This window comes from Phascolarctos cinereus, unplaced genomic scaffold (genome assembly GCF_003287225.1).
Source record: "Phascolarctos cinereus isolate Bilbo 61053 unplaced genomic scaffold, phaCin_HiC Scaffold_2;HRSCAF=192, whole genome shotgun sequence".
Lineage (NCBI taxonomy): Eukaryota > Metazoa > Chordata > Mammalia > Diprotodontia > Phascolarctidae > Phascolarctos > Phascolarctos cinereus.
In genome coordinates this window covers 250,957,044-250,978,256 of record NW_027555625.1, presented here as the reverse complement: position 1 = coordinate 250,978,256, position 21,213 = coordinate 250,957,044, and the positions used below count along the sequence as shown (strand labels likewise).

The following is a 21,213-nucleotide window of genomic DNA, read 5'->3' as shown; positions in this document are numbered from 1 at the left end:
GATTGGGACCTGGTGACTCTGGCGTATCCTTGTCTAAGAACCATAGCAAACACTTCTCTGGGTTGATTTGTATAGCCTTGACAAGAGGTGAGACCTTGGAGGAATAGTTTTCCCAAGTTTGTGCTGGCCAGCAGAATTTGTGACTCTACTATGGAAGCTGTGTTCCTGGTCCTAAAGCACCCTTTCAATCCAGTACAAGCTTTCCCTCTATCCCTCCACTCCCTATCCCATCTCCCCCTTCCTTTGGAGGAAGAATATATCAGGTTAACTCCTAGGCCTGAGGCTTAGACCTGTGTGTGAATTTCTGATAAAGAGGCATTTATGCCTATAGTTTCTGATGCCACCTACAATGGGTGTAGCTTTGAGGTATCTTCTCATAGAGGCTGGGATGATGTTGGTGGCTCAGTGAGGAAAGGCAGTCTTTGCTCTCCCTTTCTAATGGAGGAAAAGCGACTTGCCTAGGGTCATGCAGCTAGTAAGTGTCTGAGGCTAGAATTGAACTCAGATCCTCCTGACTCCAGGGCCAGTGCTATATCTGCTACTCCACCTAGCTGCCTCTCTTTGCTGTTTCTATAAGAAGAACCAATCTATGTCCAAATGCTACTCTGCTGCTTCCTCATTTGTGTGGCTATGTCACTCAGTCTCTCTAGGCCTCAGTTTTCTCATCTATAAAATGAAGGACTTGGCCTACTTGACTTCAGTTTCTTTGAAGCTCTAAATCTGTAATCCTGTGTTTGTCTAGTAGATGTGTGTCTGGCTCATCGGGCTTCAGGTGAATAATACTTGAGGGCAAAAATCTTGTGTTTTAAAATTTTGAAAAATTATGCTAAAAAATCATCATATAATTTCTTTTACCCTTATCCCATTTTTAGTTTTGACTTGAAGCCTTAAAAACAAAGGGAATGGCTTCTCTGTAGGCAAATTCAGACCGAGTCAGTATCTTTAGGTTTCAAAAAGATCCCAGCCAAATTCATTTCACAGGGCCGTGCTTCCTGCCGCCCAGCCTTCTGTTCTCCCAAGTCATTTTTGGGCAAATTGTCTTTGTAACAGTGGGACTATACTGATAACTCCCCGTCCATTCCCTGAAAAACTGGGCCCCAGCACCCACTGGGCAGAAAAGGTGGCTAATAGCCTTAAAGGAGATGCAAGGACTTAATGTGGCATCTTTTTAGCTCATATTCAAGCCTGCCTGGCCACCCAGGACATATTAACTGAGCCCCACAAGACTGAGGAATTATACCATTTAGGTGTGTGTGCCTGTTAGTGAAGGAGAGATGTGTAAGCGATACCAAGCTTTGGGACCTTTAAACAAAGTCCTAGAAGCATAGCTTTGCGTTGGCATGTCTGAGCTTAGATATGCTGGTCTTGTAAAGGAAACAGAAGTCAGAGGGAGCACAGAGAGCCTGCAATGTATGCCTTGTGTCTCTACCTGCTGAGCTCAGACTCCAGAGTTCTTGTGGTGAAGCAAGAATTGTCCCTGGTGGTTTTAATGAGCCCTTTAATTGGATGGGGAAAAAAAGTTCAGGTTTATGGGAAAATAGATCTGAATAAATGCCCACTTTGAAAAACTGTAACAGAGGAGAGACAAAATCCTTCTGGCCCTCCTGTAGGTGACCATGGCCAGCAACCCTCTTTTAGCCATGCCTGCAAATGGCCAGGGAAAATTGTTGACTTCATGGGCTAAGTGCCTGGGGGAGTGCAGGCTGGTTAAGAATCAGAGGGGATTTAGCCAGAGCTTGTGTGCTATTCCAGGACTCTTAGAAGAAATGGAAATAATGAGGGGAGGGAGAGAACAGGCACAGGGGAGGAACATAAAAGGCTAAACATGTGTGCAGGCATTTTAACGTGGTGCAAAGAGATTCATAATAGGAAAAACCCCCGCCAACCCACACAATGTAATGGTCTGTTTATGGTTGAAGCTGGACCCAGTGTGAATCACTCCCTGGTGATCTGCTGAACATGCTCCAGTGAACATGCATTTCCCGTCTCTCCCAAGCTCTGCAGAAATCATATGCAGGGAGGAGGGAAATCCTGAGCATTCATCAGGAGGGCCAGCCTTCCAGGAGAGGCCTGGCTGAGCTAGGCCAGGGCTGGGGAATGCAGCCAAGATCCCAAACCCAGAAATCTCGGGCTGTGTGGGGGAGGTGCAGAGGACTCTCAGGCCTGCATCACTTAGTCACACAAGCAACGGAAAGAAGCATCCAGGGAAGAGTGGAACTGACTGAGGGGTGATTTGATTCAATTCAGTTGCTGAAACATTTATCAAATACCTACTGTTTGCAAGGTATTGTGCTAGGTACTGAGGATGCAAAACAGAAATAAAAATCCCTGCCCTTAAAGCATGTAAATTTTACAACAAAACATGTAAATAAAGGTTGATAAGCTATTTATGAAGCACTTACTGTATGCTGGGTGGTGCATGGGATGTTCAGAGAAGGCTATGACCTCTGGTATGAGGGCATGTTGAGCCCTTTTCAGGGCTGCTCATCCACCTTTGGTGTCCACCTGTGCCCCAACTCTCATCTTTGGCCCCAAGAAGCTGTAGCATGCACAGTGGCCACACCCTGGTAAAATTGTCTTTGGTAGATGGGCTGAACCACAAAAGGTAGACCCCAAACCTGTCAGTGAGCCAGGGGGATGTCTACCCCAACATGTAAAGACTTCCCTGCCAGAATGGGCGGACGGAAACAATTTGTTCCAAAGGCCAAGAAGGCGGCTGAAGCAGGTGCTGTGGAACGTTCAGAGCTCGGTCAGACATTGAAGATGCCGAGGCCATCCACTGCATTCCAGACCATAGCCAGTCATCTTGACTTTTGTCTTGCCACTGGACTTCAGTGACCTTGGAAGGGAAAGTGAGGCTGACCACTTTGTACAGCTCTGCCTCACTTAAATCCAATCCACTCACAAGTACAGAATCACTCGTGATGTCACTGGTTTTCTTCGAGAACAGAGGGACAACATACAACTGTATGTTGGGAACTGTACTTAGTATATGCAAAATAATGCAAAGTGACATTAAGATGAAAGGAAAAGAAATAATTTTAGGGGCTCAGGGTCTGCGAGAATGAGGAAAGTCCTCATGTAGTAGATGCGGCACTTGAGAGATACTTAGAAGGAAGCTGGAGGTGGTATAGTGGATGGGGCAATGAATTCCACACACAGGGACCAATTAGTCCCTCTCAAGGTAAAATGACTTCTTTCCAGAGTTGACTGACCCTGGGCTCCTGTCCGGCAGTCTAAGGCATTGCTACTTTCTCCCACAATCCAGGAAAAGGCCAACAGAGGCATGAGGTCCTTCTAGATTTCCCTCTAGAAAACCCCCACATGTTATTAGTCACCTACTTGGTAGCTCCTATCTTCTGTGTGCTCTTCCTGGCAGGGTAAGTTCTTGGGTTTTGAGAGGGAAAGACTTGTGTGTTCAGAGAACAGTAGAAATGGAAAGGTCTTAGAAAACATCTACTCCAACCCTCTCAATTAGATAGATGGGAAAACTGACAGCCAGGTAGTGGAATTACTTTCCCAAGGCCATAATATCAAATTATGTAGAGATGGAAGAGATCTCCAAAATAATTTAGTCTGGTCCTTTTGTTTTATAGATAAGAAAATGGAGGTATAGGGAGGTTAAGTGATTTCTCCAGGGTCATGCAGGTAGTAAGAGGAAGAGGCAAGACTTGAAGCCAGGTGGACTGACTCCAAATCTAGGACTTTTCCATGGATGCATGTCACTTGATCACTTTGCAGTGGAACCAGCATTATAACACAAGTCTAGATTTAGAGTTGGATGTAATCAGAGGGTTGTAGATTTAAAGCTAAAAAGGACCTTTGAGGTCATCTAATCCAACCATCTCATTTTACAGATGAGGAAACAGGCCCAGGGAGGTCAAATGATTTTGCCCATGAGTAGTAAGTGACAGAGCTGGGACATGGGTCCTCCAACTCCAACCCTATGTTTTTTTTCACTGTATCATAATGCCTTGCTGTCCTATATTGCTCCTCTACTGTGCTGACATAGACTTCCATCACTGGACTATCAAGAGCTGTTCATCTGAAGCCCACTTAAGTATGGCAGTGAAGGTGCTATAACAAGACACTCGGTTGTTAGAAAATTAGCAGTGATTAATACCTTAGGCCCTGACAGTGTCACTCACGCCCACAGAGCTAATCTGGGAGGATTAAAATAAAGAAATGACCTTTTAGCTGTTGAGACAAGTTATGCCAAAAGGCCTAAATTTCCTGGAGGTTTAATGGCATCAGAGTGTTAGAGAGACCTTAGGGGTTATTTAGTCTAATCTCCTCACAGATAAGGAAACTGAGGCTCACAGTACAAATGAGTGTAGTTAACTGCCTCTACCTCTCCCTAACTGTCCACAAGAATGTCTTCTCTCCTAATTATAGATACAGAATAAAGCAAATCCATTTAGGAACACACATTTTTGAGTGTCTGCCCAGGTGAAGGCCCCTCCAAAGCAGGCTAATGAAACCCTGCTCCTTGGACAGGGCTAGTAAACTTGCAGGCATGTTTGTGTCATTTTCCTCATGGCATAGATACTGCTCAGACAGACTTTTCATTGATGCCATGGCTTTGGGTTATTTGGATTCAGCAATTTATAGCCCTTAGGGTTGTGTGGTTGTTAGGATTTCAGGCATGAGCCCTGGGCCCCAAATGCTGCTGTCTGTCCCTGCTCCTGACTGAGCTGACAAAGGCACAGGTGATATGTGGAGTGTTTCTGCTAATAAACTGTGAAATGGTTGGCATTTCCTGGCTGGAGCTACAAAAAGCCAGAGGGGAAAGTTGCTTTGTCACTTCATTTGGTCTTTTTGAGTCTTTGAAATGATCTGTAAGTGATCTGATTTCTCCCTACTCTCCTTTCAGCTAAGCGCCTAGCTAGTTTAAGCCCTTCTCTTTCAGACCTTGACTCATCATCAGACGGCAGGATTGCTCTGACGGTGGCCTTCTTTTCATCTTATCCTTACCCTCGCCGCCTTGCTGTATGGCCCCTCCCTCTCAGAGTGAAATAATCATAATTGGGAGAATGATGAGAGTCTCACTCTGAGTTCTCCCCCAACCTTGGGGCAGAAGGAACACTTTGAGATTTTCCTGCAGCAAAGATGAATGAGACTGGCATCTAATGAATAGAGGGCCAACTTTGGAAATGCTACTATTAGTAACAACAAAGTTAACATTTACATAGAGCTTTAACATTTACAAAATGCTTTACATATATTATCATATTTGATCCTCAATAACAAAAACACTGTGAAATAGGTGCTACTGTTATCTCTATGTGACCAATGACATCATGAGAGTGATGGCTTGACTTGCCAGTGAAATGGAATTATGTGAGGCAGAGATGCACAAAGTGATCAGCCTCACTCTCTCCTCCAGAGTCATCAAAGTCCAGTGGCAAGACAAAGGTCAAGATGACTGGCTGTGGTCCAGGATGTAGTAGGTGACCTTGGCCTTTCTAAATTAAGGTCTTTCCAGGTCTCAGTTTGTCTGAGGCCATGTCCATTCAATGACTAAGGGCTAGGTAAGAGTTGAGACAAAAGATCGCCCAACTTACCATCCCGAAGATATCAATCTGGGAGAGGAAGACCCTCAGAGTTTCTGGACAGAACAAAAAACAATAACTATTTATATTATTCTGAGCATCGAAAACCTGAACAGTGGTGCTCTTCCTGGCAGGGTAAGTTTTTGGCTTTTCAAGGGACAAATATATATAAGATATCAATCTGTTTTTTTTTTTAATTATGCATAGGTCTACTTCCATCTAAGCTTTACTTTGTTTTATTTTTCCCTTTCCTCCCCCCACCCCAGAAGGCTACAATTAAGCATGGATTCACACATACACACACGCACAGATAGATACGTAGATATAGATGTACATACATACATACATATCCAACACATACTATATACATGCACACTTAAACTCGTATACGTAAAACTGCATCATGCTTATTTCTTCTTGTCATCTGTTTCTCTGTAAGTGGATAAAAATCTTCCTTCATAAATCCAAGTCTTTCCATATTTTTCTAAATCCATCAGCTCATCATTTCCTACACCACAACAATATTCTGGCCCAATCACATTCTATCTGGGAGATTGTCTATGAGAGTTTCCCCCCCAAATTTTCTGCATTCTCTCTATTCTTGGCTACACAGGCTTTATTTATACAGGAAAATTTTAATTTAAAATAATCAAAATTATCTATTTTGCACTTCGACACTGCTCACACTTTATAATATGGTTTAAGACTGTAGGGGTGGGGAACCTGGGGCCTTGAAGCCACGTGTGGCCCTCTAGGTCCTCAAGTGTGGTCTTTTGACTGAATCCAAACTTAACAGAACAAATCCCCTTAATAAAAAGATTTGTTCTGTAAAACTTGAACTCAGTCAAAAGACCACACTCAAGAACCTAGAAGGCCACATGTGGCCTTGAGGTTGCAGGTTCCCCACCCCTGTAAGCTCTGATACTACTGAATCTTGTTCCTTCACACATCTTTTTCTCCTGGTTTCCTTGAAGTTCCTAACCCTCTGCTTTTCCAAATGAACTCTGTTATTATTTTTTCTGACTCAGTGAGGTAATTTGTAAAATAATTTAATTGGGATGGTATTACATAAATAGATTAATTAGGTAAAATTGTCATTTTTTAAAATTGTTTTAGCTTTGCCTACCCATGCACAATAAAAATATTACTTCAATTATTTAGATCTAACTTGGCTTGTTTAAAAAGTGTTTTGTATTTATATTCATATAGTTCCTGTGTCTATTTTGGGAGGTATACTCTTATGCTTTTTAAATACTGTTTAGTTATTTTATATAATAATATAAAATTATTAATTAATATGACTGACACATAGTATAGTTTCCCTGTTTTTTCTCTTTTGATTAAATCTGATTTTAGCTTTTACTTTGTATGAGATCATGATAACTATCCCTGCTTTTTTACATAATGAATTCTATTCCTGATCCTGATGTTTGTGTGTATCTCTCATTTTTATAGCATTTCCTAAAAGCATAATATTGTTGAATTCAAGTTTTTAATCTATCAGTAAATTCATCCCATTCACATTTTAAACTATAATTATTTGTTGCATATTTTTTCTCCTTCGTATTTTGCTTCTTATCTCTCACCCTATTCCTATCCTTCCTCACTTCTCTTTTTCACTTCTACCTGCTGCCTTGTCCTCCTATTTCTTTACCTTCCCCCCTCCAAGATTCTCTCCCTTATCTTTTACCTCCATGCTATTCCCTTACACTCTTATTTCTTTCTGATTTTAGAAGATTTTTATGCCCTTCTAAATATATATGTTGTTCCCTCTTTATCCCCATTCCCACTAATCTACACATCCTTCTATACCCCCATCCTATTCCTTATCCCTCCTTTATCTTCTCCTCCCTTCTTATCCCATTGCCCTCTTATTTCTTTTTGAATTTAGAAGACTTTTATACACACACACACACACACACACACACACACACACGCACACACACACACATACACATATTTGTTCCCTCTTTAACCCATTCCTAATAAGAGTGAGGTCCTCTCACACTTCATTTGTATGAGATATTTTATTCCTTTTGCCTTTTCCTAACATCATTTTACTTTTTTAGAATCACATACTCAGCTGTACCCCACTTTTTCTTTCAAACTACCCAAATACTAATGACAATCTTAGACATATGGTTTACATTTCCACACATAAAAAGTAAATAATTTGCCTTTATTGAGTTCCTTGTAGTTAGTCTTTGATATTTACTTTATATTTCTCTTGGATCTTCTACATCACATTTTCTATTTAGTTCTGGTCTTTTTGCAATAAAATACTGAAAGTCTGTCAATTCATTGAATATCCACTTTTTTTTTCATTCAGGATTATACTTAACTTTGCTGGGTATGATATTTTCAGCCACAATCCCATTTTTTTTTTTTGCCTTTTGATATATAGTATTCCACGACTTGTGGCCTTTTAGTGTTTCTGCTGCTAAGTCTTGTGTAATTCTAATTGTGGCTCCAGTATATTTGAATTTTTTTTCTTGTTTCACATAATATTTTCTCTTTAACCTGGGAGTTTCAGAATTTGGTTGTGATATTCTTGTAGGTTTTTCTCCACGGATCTCTTTCAAGTGGTGATCAGTGGATTTTTTTCTATTTCTTCTTTTTCCTCTTGTTCAGGACAATTTTCTTTAATCATTTCTTGTATTATTGTATCAAGATTATTTTTTTTTTGTAGCTTTCAGGTAGTCTGATTATTCTTATATTTTCTCTTCTTGATCTGTTCTCCTTAGTTGTTTTTCTTATAAGATGTTTCACATTCTCTTCTTTTTTTTATTCTTTATATTTTATTATTTCTTGTTCTCTTATAACTTCGCTGGCTTCCTCTTGACTAATTCTAATTTTCAAGGAGTCATTTTCTTCCTTAAGATTCTGAATCTCCATTTCCAGTTGGTTGACTTTTGTCCCCACAATCTTCTTGTTTTTCTTGGATTGTTCTTACTTAAATTTTTTTTTCTCAACCTCTCTTATTTTATTTTTAAGTCTGTTTTTTTTTCCTATGAATTCTTTTTGGGCAAGTGACCATTTGGCATCATTCTTTGGATCAGGAGAGGCTTTTCTTTTCCTTCGGTGTCATCCTCTGAAGATGAAACCCAGTCTTCTCTATTCCCATAGTAACTGTCTATGGTCAGGTTCCTTCTCCTTTGCCTGACCATCTAAAATTTTTTTTAGCAGTGTATTATTATAATCACCTCTAATCCTGGGGTGTGGGGGATGGTGCCTCTGGCCTCAGGTCCTTCTTACTGTTATTTTTTGCCCTTTGTGCTGGGCCCAACCTCTACACTCCTTTTCTCCTCTAAGTCACAACTAGGGTCCCCTGGCACACTATGTTGGAAATGCTCTTGCCCCCTGAGAACACTCCAGTGGCTATGACCTTCAGTTCTCCCCTCTGCCTGGAACAGAGACTGAGAACTCAGCTCTCCTGTGAGTTCCCATAGCCAGCAGCATCCCTGCCCTACTGCTTCTGTACTCACCAGGTGTGTGCTGGTTCCTTCTCGCCCAGGACCACATCTCAGCAGCACAACTGGGCCTGGCATCCCTTGTCAGTAGAGGGTTCCTCAATCTTCCCCCCACTCCCCTTAGATGGTGACTCTTCACATTGTCTGAGAGGTGAAAATTCCTGTAGCTGAGGTCAAGGTTACCTCCCAACCCAGCTGCCCCCAGGGTTTGCTGCTTGTTTCAGTGGAGCTAGCCTGGAGATGTTTATATTTCACTTGGGCTGAACTGCCATCTTAGGATCTTTCTTCAGATCTCTGGTTACCCCAGGAGGGCCACTGTCCTGCCCCAACTCTTGTTTATTTTTGCCACTCTATGTTGACATTGAGGCACTATCTTATCTTGCTTGTGGAGGAAATCTGGAGAGCTTGGAATTTTCTGACTTACTCCACCATCTTTCCAGAATCCTCAAGATATCAGTTTATATAGGTAGAGAGAATTTCTCCATTGGGAATTCCCCAAACTATCAACAAAGATTTGTTAAGGTCCTACTATGTGCTAGACACTGTCCTAGGTGCTGGGGATACAATAACAAAAATTCAATTCAATTTAATAAATATATATTGAACATCTACATTTCCTGCCTCCAAGGAGCTTATATTCTATGGGGGAGAAATAACATGCACACCTGTTAGTAGATACTCAGTCAGTAAACGTTTATTAAGTGCCTACCACATGCCAGGCACTGTTCAAAGTGCTGGGGATACAAAAGGAGACAAGATATACAAAGTTAAAATGAATTATTTTCTGAGGGGCTGGCAGCTGGTGGGATCAAGTAGAATCTCATGTAGGAAGCAATGTCTGAGCAGAGCTTGGAAGAAAGCCATGATTCTAAGGGGCATAGGTAAGGTGAAAGTACTTTTTGGGAATGGGAAACTACCTTACAAAAGTTTGGAGCTGGAAAGATGAAATGTCATGTGAGGAACAGCACACAGGTTCATATCAATGAAATCATTGGTTGAGACCAAAATCAACCAATGAAACGAAAGGGGATAGTAATGGCATATGTGCCATACCCTTTTACCCTCTCCCTTTTGTCTAGTGGGTGGTGTATGCATGTGACACAGCTGGCCTGGGTCAGGACTTCTGTCTGCAGCTTGGGCAACAGGAAAACTGAACTGTCCCTAATGAATGACCCATATCTTTGGCCCCTTCATCACCAGGCTTTGACTTGCTGAGCTAAAACCTTTTTCCATGACATTTCAGAGACATCTTCTGCCTCAGTGCCTCACCCTTGAAAATGTCACATGGAGAAGAGCTGACCCTGCCATATGCCATGATTGTTCCCCTCTCCACAGGCTGTGTGCTGTGATGGAAAGAATGCTATATCTAGAATCAGAGGAAGGACCTAGGCTCCAGTGCTAGCTCTGTCACTAACTACCCAGGTGAACTTTGGCAAGTCACATAGCTTCTGGGGTCCTCAATTTTCTCATCTGTATAATGAGAAGGGATGAACTAAGTGATCTACAAGATCCCTTCCAGGTTTAAACATGATCCTGTGATCTTTGCTACTGCTGTTCTCTCTCCCTGCAATAGCCATCTCAAGTTTTATTAAATGCCTACCATATGCTAGGTACTATGCTAAGGCATTGGGATGCAAATATAAATATATATTCATCCTTCAAAGCCCAGTTCACATTCTGCCCCCTCCTTGAGATCCAGGCCATGGAAGATTTGGTACGAAGAGCAGGAGATGTTTAATCTGGAGAAGATAAGACGGGTGGGGGTGGGGATAGGGGAATGGTAGCTGCCTTCCAAGTATTTGGAGGGGTGTTATATGGAAGAGGGATTAGATTTGTTTTGTTTGGTCTCAGAGAGCACAACCAGAAGCTACAGAGAGGAAGATTTTAGTTTTATATAAGAAAAACAACAACATACGTTTGTGTAATGGATAGAGTGCTGGACCTGGAGTCAGGAAGACCTGAGTTTAAATACTTTCCCAGACACTGAAAAGCTGTATGACTCTGGGCAAATCAGGCATCCTCTTTAAAACCTCAGTTTCTTTATCTGTTAATAGGATGATAATAGCACCTACATCACACTGTTGTTGTAAGAGCAAATAAGGTAGCATAGGCAAGGTGCTTTGCAAACTTCAAAGTTCTGTATATTATTAAAGAAAGAAAGAAACATTTATTAAGTGCTGTATGCCAGGCACTGTGCTAATCATTTTACAAATAACATCTCATTTTATCCTCACAACAATCCAGGGAGGTAGGTGCTATTATTATCCCCATTTTGTAGGTAAGGAAACTGAGACAAAAAGAGGTTAAATGACTTGCCCAAAGTCACATAGCTACTGAGTACCTGAGATCACATTTGAACTCAGGTCTTCCTGACTTCAGACCCAGCACTCTATCCAGAGCACCATCTGGATGCCTCAAAATGGAATGACTTATCTTAAAAGGTAGTAAGCTCTGCATCATTGGAGGTCTTCAAACAGTGACTGATTTCTTGTCAGGGATCTTATAGGGAGGGCAGAGTTCTAGCTTAGGTGTGTATGATCAGGACTAGATGACCCCTGAGATCCTGTGGGATTCTGTCAATCTACAATAATCTCTCCCCTTTCTAGAGGATCAATATTTAACACTGGTGCTTGGCAGTGTTGACTTCTTAGGACGCCATTATTTCCTGTCTGGTATTTTTCTATATTTCATGTATGAGTCTTATTTTTGCAAAAACAAACAAACAAAAACCTGTGAGTTCCTGGAGAGTAGAGGGCCATGCCTTTTCCTCCTCTTGTATCTCTTTTAGCATCTACTGTCTTCATCGAATTGAGTTGAGTTCTTTAATTTCTTCCCAATCCCTAGAGTAAAACAGTAAGATTGATTGTGGGAAAGCTGAGTGAGCATTTGAGAGAATCCCACACTCCTGCTGCTGCTGCTGCTGTCCCTGGGTTGTCCCATGGCTGAGTCTCTCTCTCTCCTTTGTGGGTGGTTTGGTGTTTACAGCCCCAGGGGGAATTCAGACTGAATGAGCCTGCCATCTGGGCTTTGTTCTTCCTCCTCCTGTTCTTGTGCAGTGGCACCAGCCTGAAGCTTTCACCAGCCATCAGTTAACCTGGTTATTTCTCCCTAATCTGTCATGCCTAACAGCATCATCACTGATGGATTTCAGATTGAGTTCTCTATTACACATTGATGTTTCCCAGAATTCTGGCTACAAGGGCTCTTCATCAGAGGATGTTACTCAGAAAATTAGGTTGACTATTGCCAGCCCACCTGGACTCAGACATGCTCTTCCCTCCAGCCATTGAAGCTCTCCTTGCTGCCTTTTTCATTGTCCTATTGATGGATCAGGCAAATTAAAATTGGCTCCATATTTCTCTCTCAAGATCACAATCTTTTCCTTCCCCCATTATAGCTGAGATTAAAGGAACTTCTTTTGTAGAAGTTTCAGTTGATAATCAATCACTGCTAATGATCTCCTTTGTGACTGGCAGCCTGTTATAATGTATTGAGTTCTGGACTTGGAGTACAAAGTCTGAGTTCAAACTCTTCCCCTGGAACAAATTAGCTGCAGGATCATAGGACAGTAGTCATCTAACCTCCTTACTGCCCCTAGGGCAACTCTTCAAGATTGAGAGATATTTCACACTAGGAGTTCCTGACATAGATGAAGTACTTATTTGGTATGCCTTTCCACCCCCACCCCCACCCCAATCCCTCCTCCAAAGCATTTTGTGCTTGACAAATACTTTGCCATAATTTTTTAATTTCTAAACCTTCCCAATTCTTCAAGCGTATATTGGGTGAGAGGAAGAGAGAGGCTAAATGACATTTTTTTCCTGGGTCATATAAGCAAGGTTTCAGCCTAAATGGCTAGCCCTGAGTGCCTACTCATTTTTGAACACAATTAGCTGCATTCAGTAAGTATTAACTGGATTATATTTGAAGGTAATATTTATTCACCTTGGGGAATTTTGGAGAGTTTTGCTATTGGAGCAACTTTTCCTTCCTGCTTGAAATTCAGGCATAGGCATTGTACTTTCCTCTGAATAACTAAGCTGCTCAGTTTCCTCTTGAGTACAACGGGGTAACTGAACTGACTCCTTTTTTAATTTTATTTTTTTTAATGGTGTTTTTTTTTCTCTTTTTTTTTTCTTTTTTTGAGGCAATCAAGGTTAAGTGTCTTGCCCAGGGTCACACAGCTGGTAAGTGTCAGAGGCTAGATCTGAACTCAGGTCCTCCCGACTCCAGGTCTGGCGTTCTATCCACTGCACCACCTAGCTGCTCCTGCTCCTTTCTGAAGTGCCTTTCATTCTGACACTCCATGATTCCTATGAGATAACAACATTCACTAGGCATTTCTGTTGGTGGAGTTACTCCAAAGATCCTCAGAATACAGTATGTGCAAGTTGTATTAAAACAGCTCTGGTAGAAAAGTCTGCTCTAGCATAGAGTGGTAGAAAGGAACAGGAAGTCAGGAGACATAGCTTCTAGTCCTGGTGTCTCCACCAACTTACCATGGTACCTTGCGCAAGTCACTTGCCTTCCTAGCCTTGGATTCTTAATGTAAAATAAAGGGGTTGAACTAGATGATCGCTGATATCCTTCCCACCTCTAGCTCTATTGATCCTGTCACTGGATATTTTTAAAGATTGCTTCCAGTTTGAAAGTTTGGGACACCACATTTTAGGAAATACAGTGACAGACTGAAGCTTTTTCATAGGAAGATGACAGGTCTTAAAATTGATCCACTAAATAATAACTGACATTTATAAAGCACTTGAAAGCTTGTGTACCTCTGTTGAACCTTATGACAACCTTATGAGATATGAATATAATGGGAATTATTCTTCTCATTTCACAGATGAGGAAATTGAGGCTCAGAGAGATTGAATGACTTACAGTCACACAGCTAGAAAATGTCAAATGGAATTTGAACCCAGGTCTCCCTGATTAGTCCAGAAGTTTATTCATTATTCTACCAAGCACAGTGAATAGAGCACTGGGCTTAGAATTTGGAAGACATCTTTGTGAGTTCAAATCCCACCTCAGACACTTATTTTCAGTGTGACCCTGGGCAAGTCACTTAACCCTGTTTGCCTCAGTTTCTTATCTGTAAAATGAGCTGGAGAAGAAAATGGCAAACCACTTCAGTACCTTTGCCAAGAAAACTCCAAATGGGGTTATGAAGAGTTGAACACAACTGAAAAATGACTCAATAACCAAAAACCAGACCCTGCTGCACTTTGATTGAAGGAACTGGAGATGTTTGGTTTGGAGGAGGGAACACTTAGGGTTACGTGCTAGCTGACTTCAAGTATTTGGGGCTCTTCTATGGAAAGGGTATTAGACTTGTTCTGCTTGGCTCCAGAGGACAGAACCAGGAAGAACGGGCAGATATTGCAGAGAGGAAGATTTTGGCTGGATACAAGGAAAAACTTCATAACAATTAGAGTGGGGCTGCCTCAGAGACAGTCTTGTACCTGCTCCTACCTTGTCTCCAATGGCTCCCTCAATAGTTCTATGTGTGGGTGTCTTGGCTCCGAGTTCCTTAAGGAAGAGTGTCTTCTCTTGTCTCCCTTCCAAACACCTAGTACAGGGCTTGGTGCACTCATTGAATGTTTGAGTTTTGATTTCAATAAAATTCCCATAGGGTAAGACTGAATCATAAAGAAGACAGGAACCATAAAGAAAGATTGAGACAACTTGGGACTTCCGTAGATGAATCAGAAGAACATTCAGTCCTTTGGCACTTCTGGGGAAGAGCCGGTTTGGTATCTGGGCCAATGTGGTGAATTCTCAGTTATCTTCTCTTTGGATCATCCAGTCTAGGCTGGAAGATCCTTTGCTGCCATGGGAGAAAGCTCAGGGAAGTCTGAGTCTGAATCACTTCACTGTTGGCCTAGATAAGGTAGACCCACACAGGTAACTCCTGTAGAAGGATATATCTGAATGGCAATTTGCAATGCCTTTTAGATAAGCTGCTATTTGTAGACTCTTCACAGGACAATTAATCTAATAGTGTTGAGCCACAAGAATTTAAGTGCTTACCATGTTCTGGGCACTTTGCCAAGTGCTGAGGATTCAAAGAAAAACAAAAATATGGCCCCTGCCCTCAAAGAGCTCACATTCTAAACATGAAAACAACTGTGCACAATAAAATACATACAGTGTAAATACTACATAACCTCAGAGGGAAGGCACTAAGCAGTGTGTGTATATTGGGGTAGGGTATGCACAAAAAGCCTCTTAACAAAAGGTGAGATTTGGGCTGTCTTGAAGGAAGTTAGGTGGCCTAGATGAGGAGGGAGAAGTTTCTAGGCATGAAAGACAGCCAGTATAAATGCATGGTTTTCATTAATAAGTCTGTATCCCAAAGAAATTTTTTAAAAAAGTGAAAAGGACCTACTTACGCAAAAATATTTGTAGCAGCTCTTTTTGTAGTGGCAAAGAATTGGAAACTGAGGGGTGCCCATCAATTGGGGAATGGCTAAATGACTTATATGAACTGATGCAAAGTGAAATGAGCAGAACCAGGAGAACATTGTACATAGTATAAGAAACATTGTTCAATGTGCAACTATGAATGACTTAACTATTCCCAGCAATACAATGATCTGAGACAGTTCTAAATGCTATTCACATCCAGAGAAAGAACTGATGGAGTCTGGATGCAGAATGAAGCATACTATTTTCACCTTATTTTTTTCATGCTTTTTTTCCCTTTTGGTCTGTTTCTTCTTTCACAACGTGACTCTAATATGGAAATATGTTTTACATGGTTGCACACATATAACCTATATTAAATTGCTCACTGTCTTGGGGAAAGGGGAGGTGAGGGAGGGAGAAAATTTGAAACTCAAAATAAAAAAATGTTTGTTAGAATTTGTTTATACATGTAATTGGAAAAAACCAAAATGTTATTAAAAATAAAGTCAGATCTAAACAAATAGAAATGCATGGTTTTGGGTGATGGAATGTTGTATGGGAGGAAGGGTAAGAAGACCAGTGTCCATGCTTAGGGTTGTAAAGACTAGAAAGGTAAGAAGCAGCCTGAGTTATGAAGAGCTATAAAAACCAAATAGAGGTTTTTATAGCGTGAACATCAGGTGCTGAGAATTTTCTTCTTGAATGCAAAGGAGTCTTTGGTTCAGGGACAGAGGAGGGAATGGAGAGGGGGAAGGAGGAATTAGGGAAATTGCAGTAGGCTATATATGCTGTTTCTTCCCATAGGCTCTTTCCTCTCCCAGTCACTGTGGCACTCTGTTGCAGGACCTTAAACAGCGGTCACACTGTCTCGGAACTGGATGCTTTTCCAAACTGAACTAATTAATTCAACATCTACCCTCTGTAAATCATTAGCCTGGGAAGGGGTGGAGCGTGAGTGAAGCCAATTGAGTCTCACTGGAGAATCTTTCTCACAAGCAAACTCAGACCTTTTCCTTTCTTCTGGAGTGTAATCTGCGAGGCAAAGTTAAGTAGAGCAATATAAGAGAAGAAGAGGACTGAGAAATAATTGGGGGCAGAAGGTCTGGGTTCTAGTCCCTGCTCTGTAACTAACCAGCTTTGTGGTTTTGGGCATTTCTGCTCTATTGGCCTCAGTTTCCCCATCTGTAAAATAAAAGGGTTGGATAAAATGATCTCTAAGACTCCTGTATATCCGGAGTTCAGGAGAAGTGAAAATAGATTACAGCTGCAGCAGGAGAGATTGGGTGAGGTATGAAGAAGTAGGCATCTGGTGGCATAGTGGATAGAGTGTTAGGTCTCAAGTCAGGAAGATCTGAGTTCAAAACCAGCCTCAGACACTGTGACTCTGGGCAAGTCTTAACTTTTATTTGCTTCTATTTTCTCATCTGTAAAATGGGAATAATAATAGCACCTACTCCCCCTGGTTGTTGTGAGGATAAAACAAGATAACTGTAAATCTTAAATGCTATGCAACTGTTAGCTATTCTTATTATTATGCATAAAATAAAACATGTAGAATTACAAAAGATACCAATTATATTGAAATTCAATTAGTGATTTTTTAAAAAGCAAGTTTATGAACTCCAGTTAAGAACCTCTGCTGTAAGGGGACTGATCAGTCATAGGACTGCAGCTTTAGAGGTAGAAGGGACCTCAGAGGTCATCTGAAAGGTCCAAACCTTTCATTTTGGAAATGAAGTGGTCATGGAGGTGGGAAGTAGAAGAGTCAGGAGTTAAAGCCAGGTCCTCAAGGACCTGAAAGTCCAGTAGTATCTTACACACACACACACACACACACACACAACACACACACACACACACACACACTGTGTGATAACAAGCACAGTGTGATTATAGAATTCATAGAGTCTTCTCTTCCAAAAGAGCTGAACACATTCAGGACTGTTGTTATTCTTGGGTGGAGAGGGCTGGAGTGATATTATCTTTCCATCATAATGATCTCTCCCTTTAACAAACTGAAAAATGCTTGTGTTTGTCTGCCAGGGAAGGGACTAGATAGCAAAGATTCCTGTCTGGTTCAGGGTCGCTTCTGTAAGCCAAAAAGTCTGTTCATAGGCATCCTTCCTGCCCCCTCACAGAAACCTGTTTTCTTTTGCTCTGTGCAGACCTAGGTGTAGACTGTTTACTGGTATGCCTCACTTTAAGCAAACCCAAATCAACAACTATTTGTAGTGCCAAGACCTCTGTTCAGTACAGATTCATAGAGTCTGAGCCAAAAGGGACCATATGGGTATGGGATTTAGAGCTAAAAAGGGCCCTGTGAGGTCTTGTCGTCTTACCCTTTCATTTTAAAGAAAGGGAAACTGAGACTCAGGGAAATTAAAGTATTTGTTCAGTTACACAGGCAGTAGGGCACAGAACAGGGATTTGAACTCTGGTTCTCTAAATATTTCAGGCTCTTTCCATAATGCCACAGCTTTAGAGAGAATTTTGTCCAATGCTCTCAATCTACCGAAGAGAAAACTGGAGTCCTGACAGGGCAGCTAACTTGCCTAAGGTCACCCAGGTAGTGATTAGCTAGTCCAGAAATCAAACGCAGGTCTATTGACTCCAAGTCAAGTGCAGCTCCTGCCCTCAAGGAGCTAACAGTTTTAGCTGGAGAGACAATTCTTTCAGCCAAGGAAATCAAAATTGTGCAGTGGCATTTGCAGGTCATGCCGCAGACTGAGTGGCATTTCTCTTTTCCCTCAGATTCTTGCTGGTTTTCTCCTGCCTGGTGCTGTCAGTCTTCTCCACCATCAAGGAGTATGAGAAGAGTTCAGAAGGTGCCCTCTACATCCTGGTGAGTCACAACTTTGGTCAGGTGTACATGGTCAGAGAACAGGGCCAGGTTTGGAGACATGCCAGGGTGAGGAAGAGTAAATGAAGGCTCTCAGAGTGTACTATTGGTGAGGATTTGGGGAAATGAAGTTGCTGAGAACCCTTCTAGTGAGAAGCCAAGGTTCCCCCCCGATCAGGATCAAGGAAGCACCATTTTGGATGACCTGAATCATTGTGTGGTTGGTTTGCTTTCAGTTTCTTTTATATCTCAATTGATGTACAAAAGCCTCAGACCAGAAGCCCCAAATCACAAACATTCATGGGACCCCAGAGAATTCTTTAATTGCTTTATTTGTGTAAAGTTTGTTTTCCTCATAAAGTACTGAGGTTCCTGAGGGCAAGGACCTTGTCTTCTTCCTAATATCCCTAACATTGGTGCCTCTTTTCCAAAAATTACGTTATAGTTATTTTTCACATACTTATTTGTGAACATGTGGTTTCCCTGATAGAATATAAACTCCTTGAGGGCAGGGAACATTTCATTCTTGTCTTCGTAGCTCCAATGCCTACCACTATACCTGGCAAGTAGTAGATGCTAAAAAAGTGTTTGTGGATTGACTAATGGTTTCTTCTCCCATGTCTCTCACAATGGGCACAAAAGAGCTCTAAGTAAATATTTATTATTATTGACATTATTAATAATAACAGCTCACATTTCTGTAGCACTTTATAGTTTACAAGGTGCTTTCCTCAAAACTGTCTTATGAGGTAAGTAGTGAAATCTTACCCCCATAATACATCAAGACAGAGTGGTTAAGGGAAAAAAATTATACTTAAAAAGCAACTTGATGATTATAAAGCAAAGTGTCCTAGATGTAGTAAAACCCCAGCAATGTGACTTACAACATCATAGCTTTGAACTTGGGTACAATGTACTGTTGTTTCATATAGCTCTCTCTGTAGCAATTGGCCTAGGTTGGTTCTATTTATGTTGCTTGAGACAGACATTATAACAGGGTTATCTCTGACTCCTTATGCTAGTGCTAAAACAAGATTGTCTCTGCCTGTCTCCCATGACCAGAATTAAAACAAGGTTATCTTTCTCCAATACCAGTATTACAATAGAATTATCTCTGCCCTGACACCAGCATCGTAGGGTAATGCCTGTCCCCTGACACTAGTGTTTAAAATGGGGTTACCTTTATCCTCTGGCACCAGCTTTAAAATGGGGTTACCACCATCTCCTGGTAGTAGTGCTACATCAGTTGTCCCATGGTGTGATGTAGACAATATAGGCTTCTTCTCCCAATAGCGGAATGAACTCTGAAACCTCGAAGCAAAGCTCTCCAGTTATAACCGTTGTATTAACTGCTGTATTCCATTCCTTACCTCAAGTTGAGCCCTCCCTGGATCCCACACCCAAATCTTAGTTGTTGATGACTGGTTCCCTGGAACAGCTAGGAATGCCTTTGACATATGCTTATTAGCAATTTGGGGTGTGTGTGTGTGTGTGTGTGTGTGTGTGTGTGTGTGTGTGTGTGAGAGAGAGAGAAGAGAGAGAGAGAGAGAGAGAGAGAGAGAGAGAGAGAGAGAGAGAGAGAGAGAGAGAACGTTGTTGTGTAGAGGAAAACTCTGAGTCAGGATGAGCTGGCCGGGCCCCAGCAACAGAGCAGAGAGAGGAGGGCTGTCACGGTAACCAAGATTTAATTGTTGGGGTTTTTTTCAATTTCAGATAAAGCAAAAAATGAAAAGCTCTTAGGTAAGGGAGGAATAGGTTCAGAAAGGAAGTTTAATAAGCCTTCCTGTCATGGGCTTGGAGAACATCCAGTCTTCTCTCTGATGAATTACTTTTTGTGAAGCAGTTGAATTTGGAGTTCACAAAAGGGAAAAGAGTGAGGACTCCAGTGGGGAGGGCAGTTTTGTAGGGTCCCAGGACCTTTCCTATGCCCCATTCCTGACTTAAGCTGGGACCTACCTGTCTTCCTTTATCCCCTCCACCATCCACACCTTATTGACCACTAGAGGCCCAGAGGTTGTGCCCATAAGCCAGGGAGAAGCCAAATCTATCAGCTTAATTGTTCATTCCCACAACTTACTTCAATGCCTCTGCTCCTAGTTGGGGTGTCCTGGTATTTCATCTTTCCAGTAAATTCTCTCTTCTTCCATCTGTTTATATAGAAAGAGGAGATGGATTGGGGAGAGAGGAGTGGCACTGTAGGCTTAGGCCCCAGAGTTTTATTTGGGTAGAAACATGAAAACCTGGGGTTTTCAGACCTACTTCCAGATAGGTGCTCTGTGGTATGAGGACAACAGGCATATAGACTTAGGGCCTGCTTTCCATGGGAAGATCTTTATTTGCATGTTGAAATGCTATCAACCAATAAGCATTTATTAAATGCTGACCATATGCCAGGCACTGTATGAGGTGTTGGGGACACAAAGACAAAACAGAATTGGTCTTGCTCCCACGAGGCTTATGTTTTATCAGGAGAGACAACACTTACATAAGATCTATACAAATAAGAGCAGTGTGATTTTTTCTTTTTCTGAGAAGGTACTAGCTATGTTTGGTACAAGCTCGTAGGTGAACTTGTACCTTTGTTTGAGCCTAGGAAAATTACTGTGGAGATTCAGGGTGATGTTTGCTGGGGAACTGGGGAATAATTGCTAATGTGCGCTTCTCATTGAAATCTTACAGCTTGCTATGTAATTGTCTGGTTCCAGCGCAGAAATGGAGTGAGCCCTAGTGGTCACTGTGTGTCAGAGCATGCCCCAATCAGAGGGTTTTCCCAAATTGCCGCTGAAATGCATAATGAAATTGGACACTACAGCCTCAGCTCTGCTTCCTGGTCCCAGTGACACTGATTGCAGTGATGATTTGCCCTGACATCCAGATGTGTTGGAAGACACCAGGCTGGGAATGCTCACCTTTGCTCTTTGGTGCCTGGTATCATTCAGAG

At 41.7% G+C, this 21,213-nt stretch overlaps 1 protein-coding gene across 1 annotated transcript in view; it reads left to right on the top strand.

The window, feature by feature from the left end:
• The window catches only part of KCNQ2 (potassium voltage-gated channel subfamily Q member 2), a 146,923-nt gene that overhangs the window by 70,259 nt on the left and 55,451 nt on the right, over window positions 1–21,213 (top strand). The window contains exon 2 of the mRNA XM_020981581.2: window positions 18,185–18,275. Coding sequence (XP_020837240.2) covers window positions 18,185–18,275 — 91 coding nt within the window. The remainder of the gene's footprint in view (window positions 1–18,184; window positions 18,276–21,213) is intronic.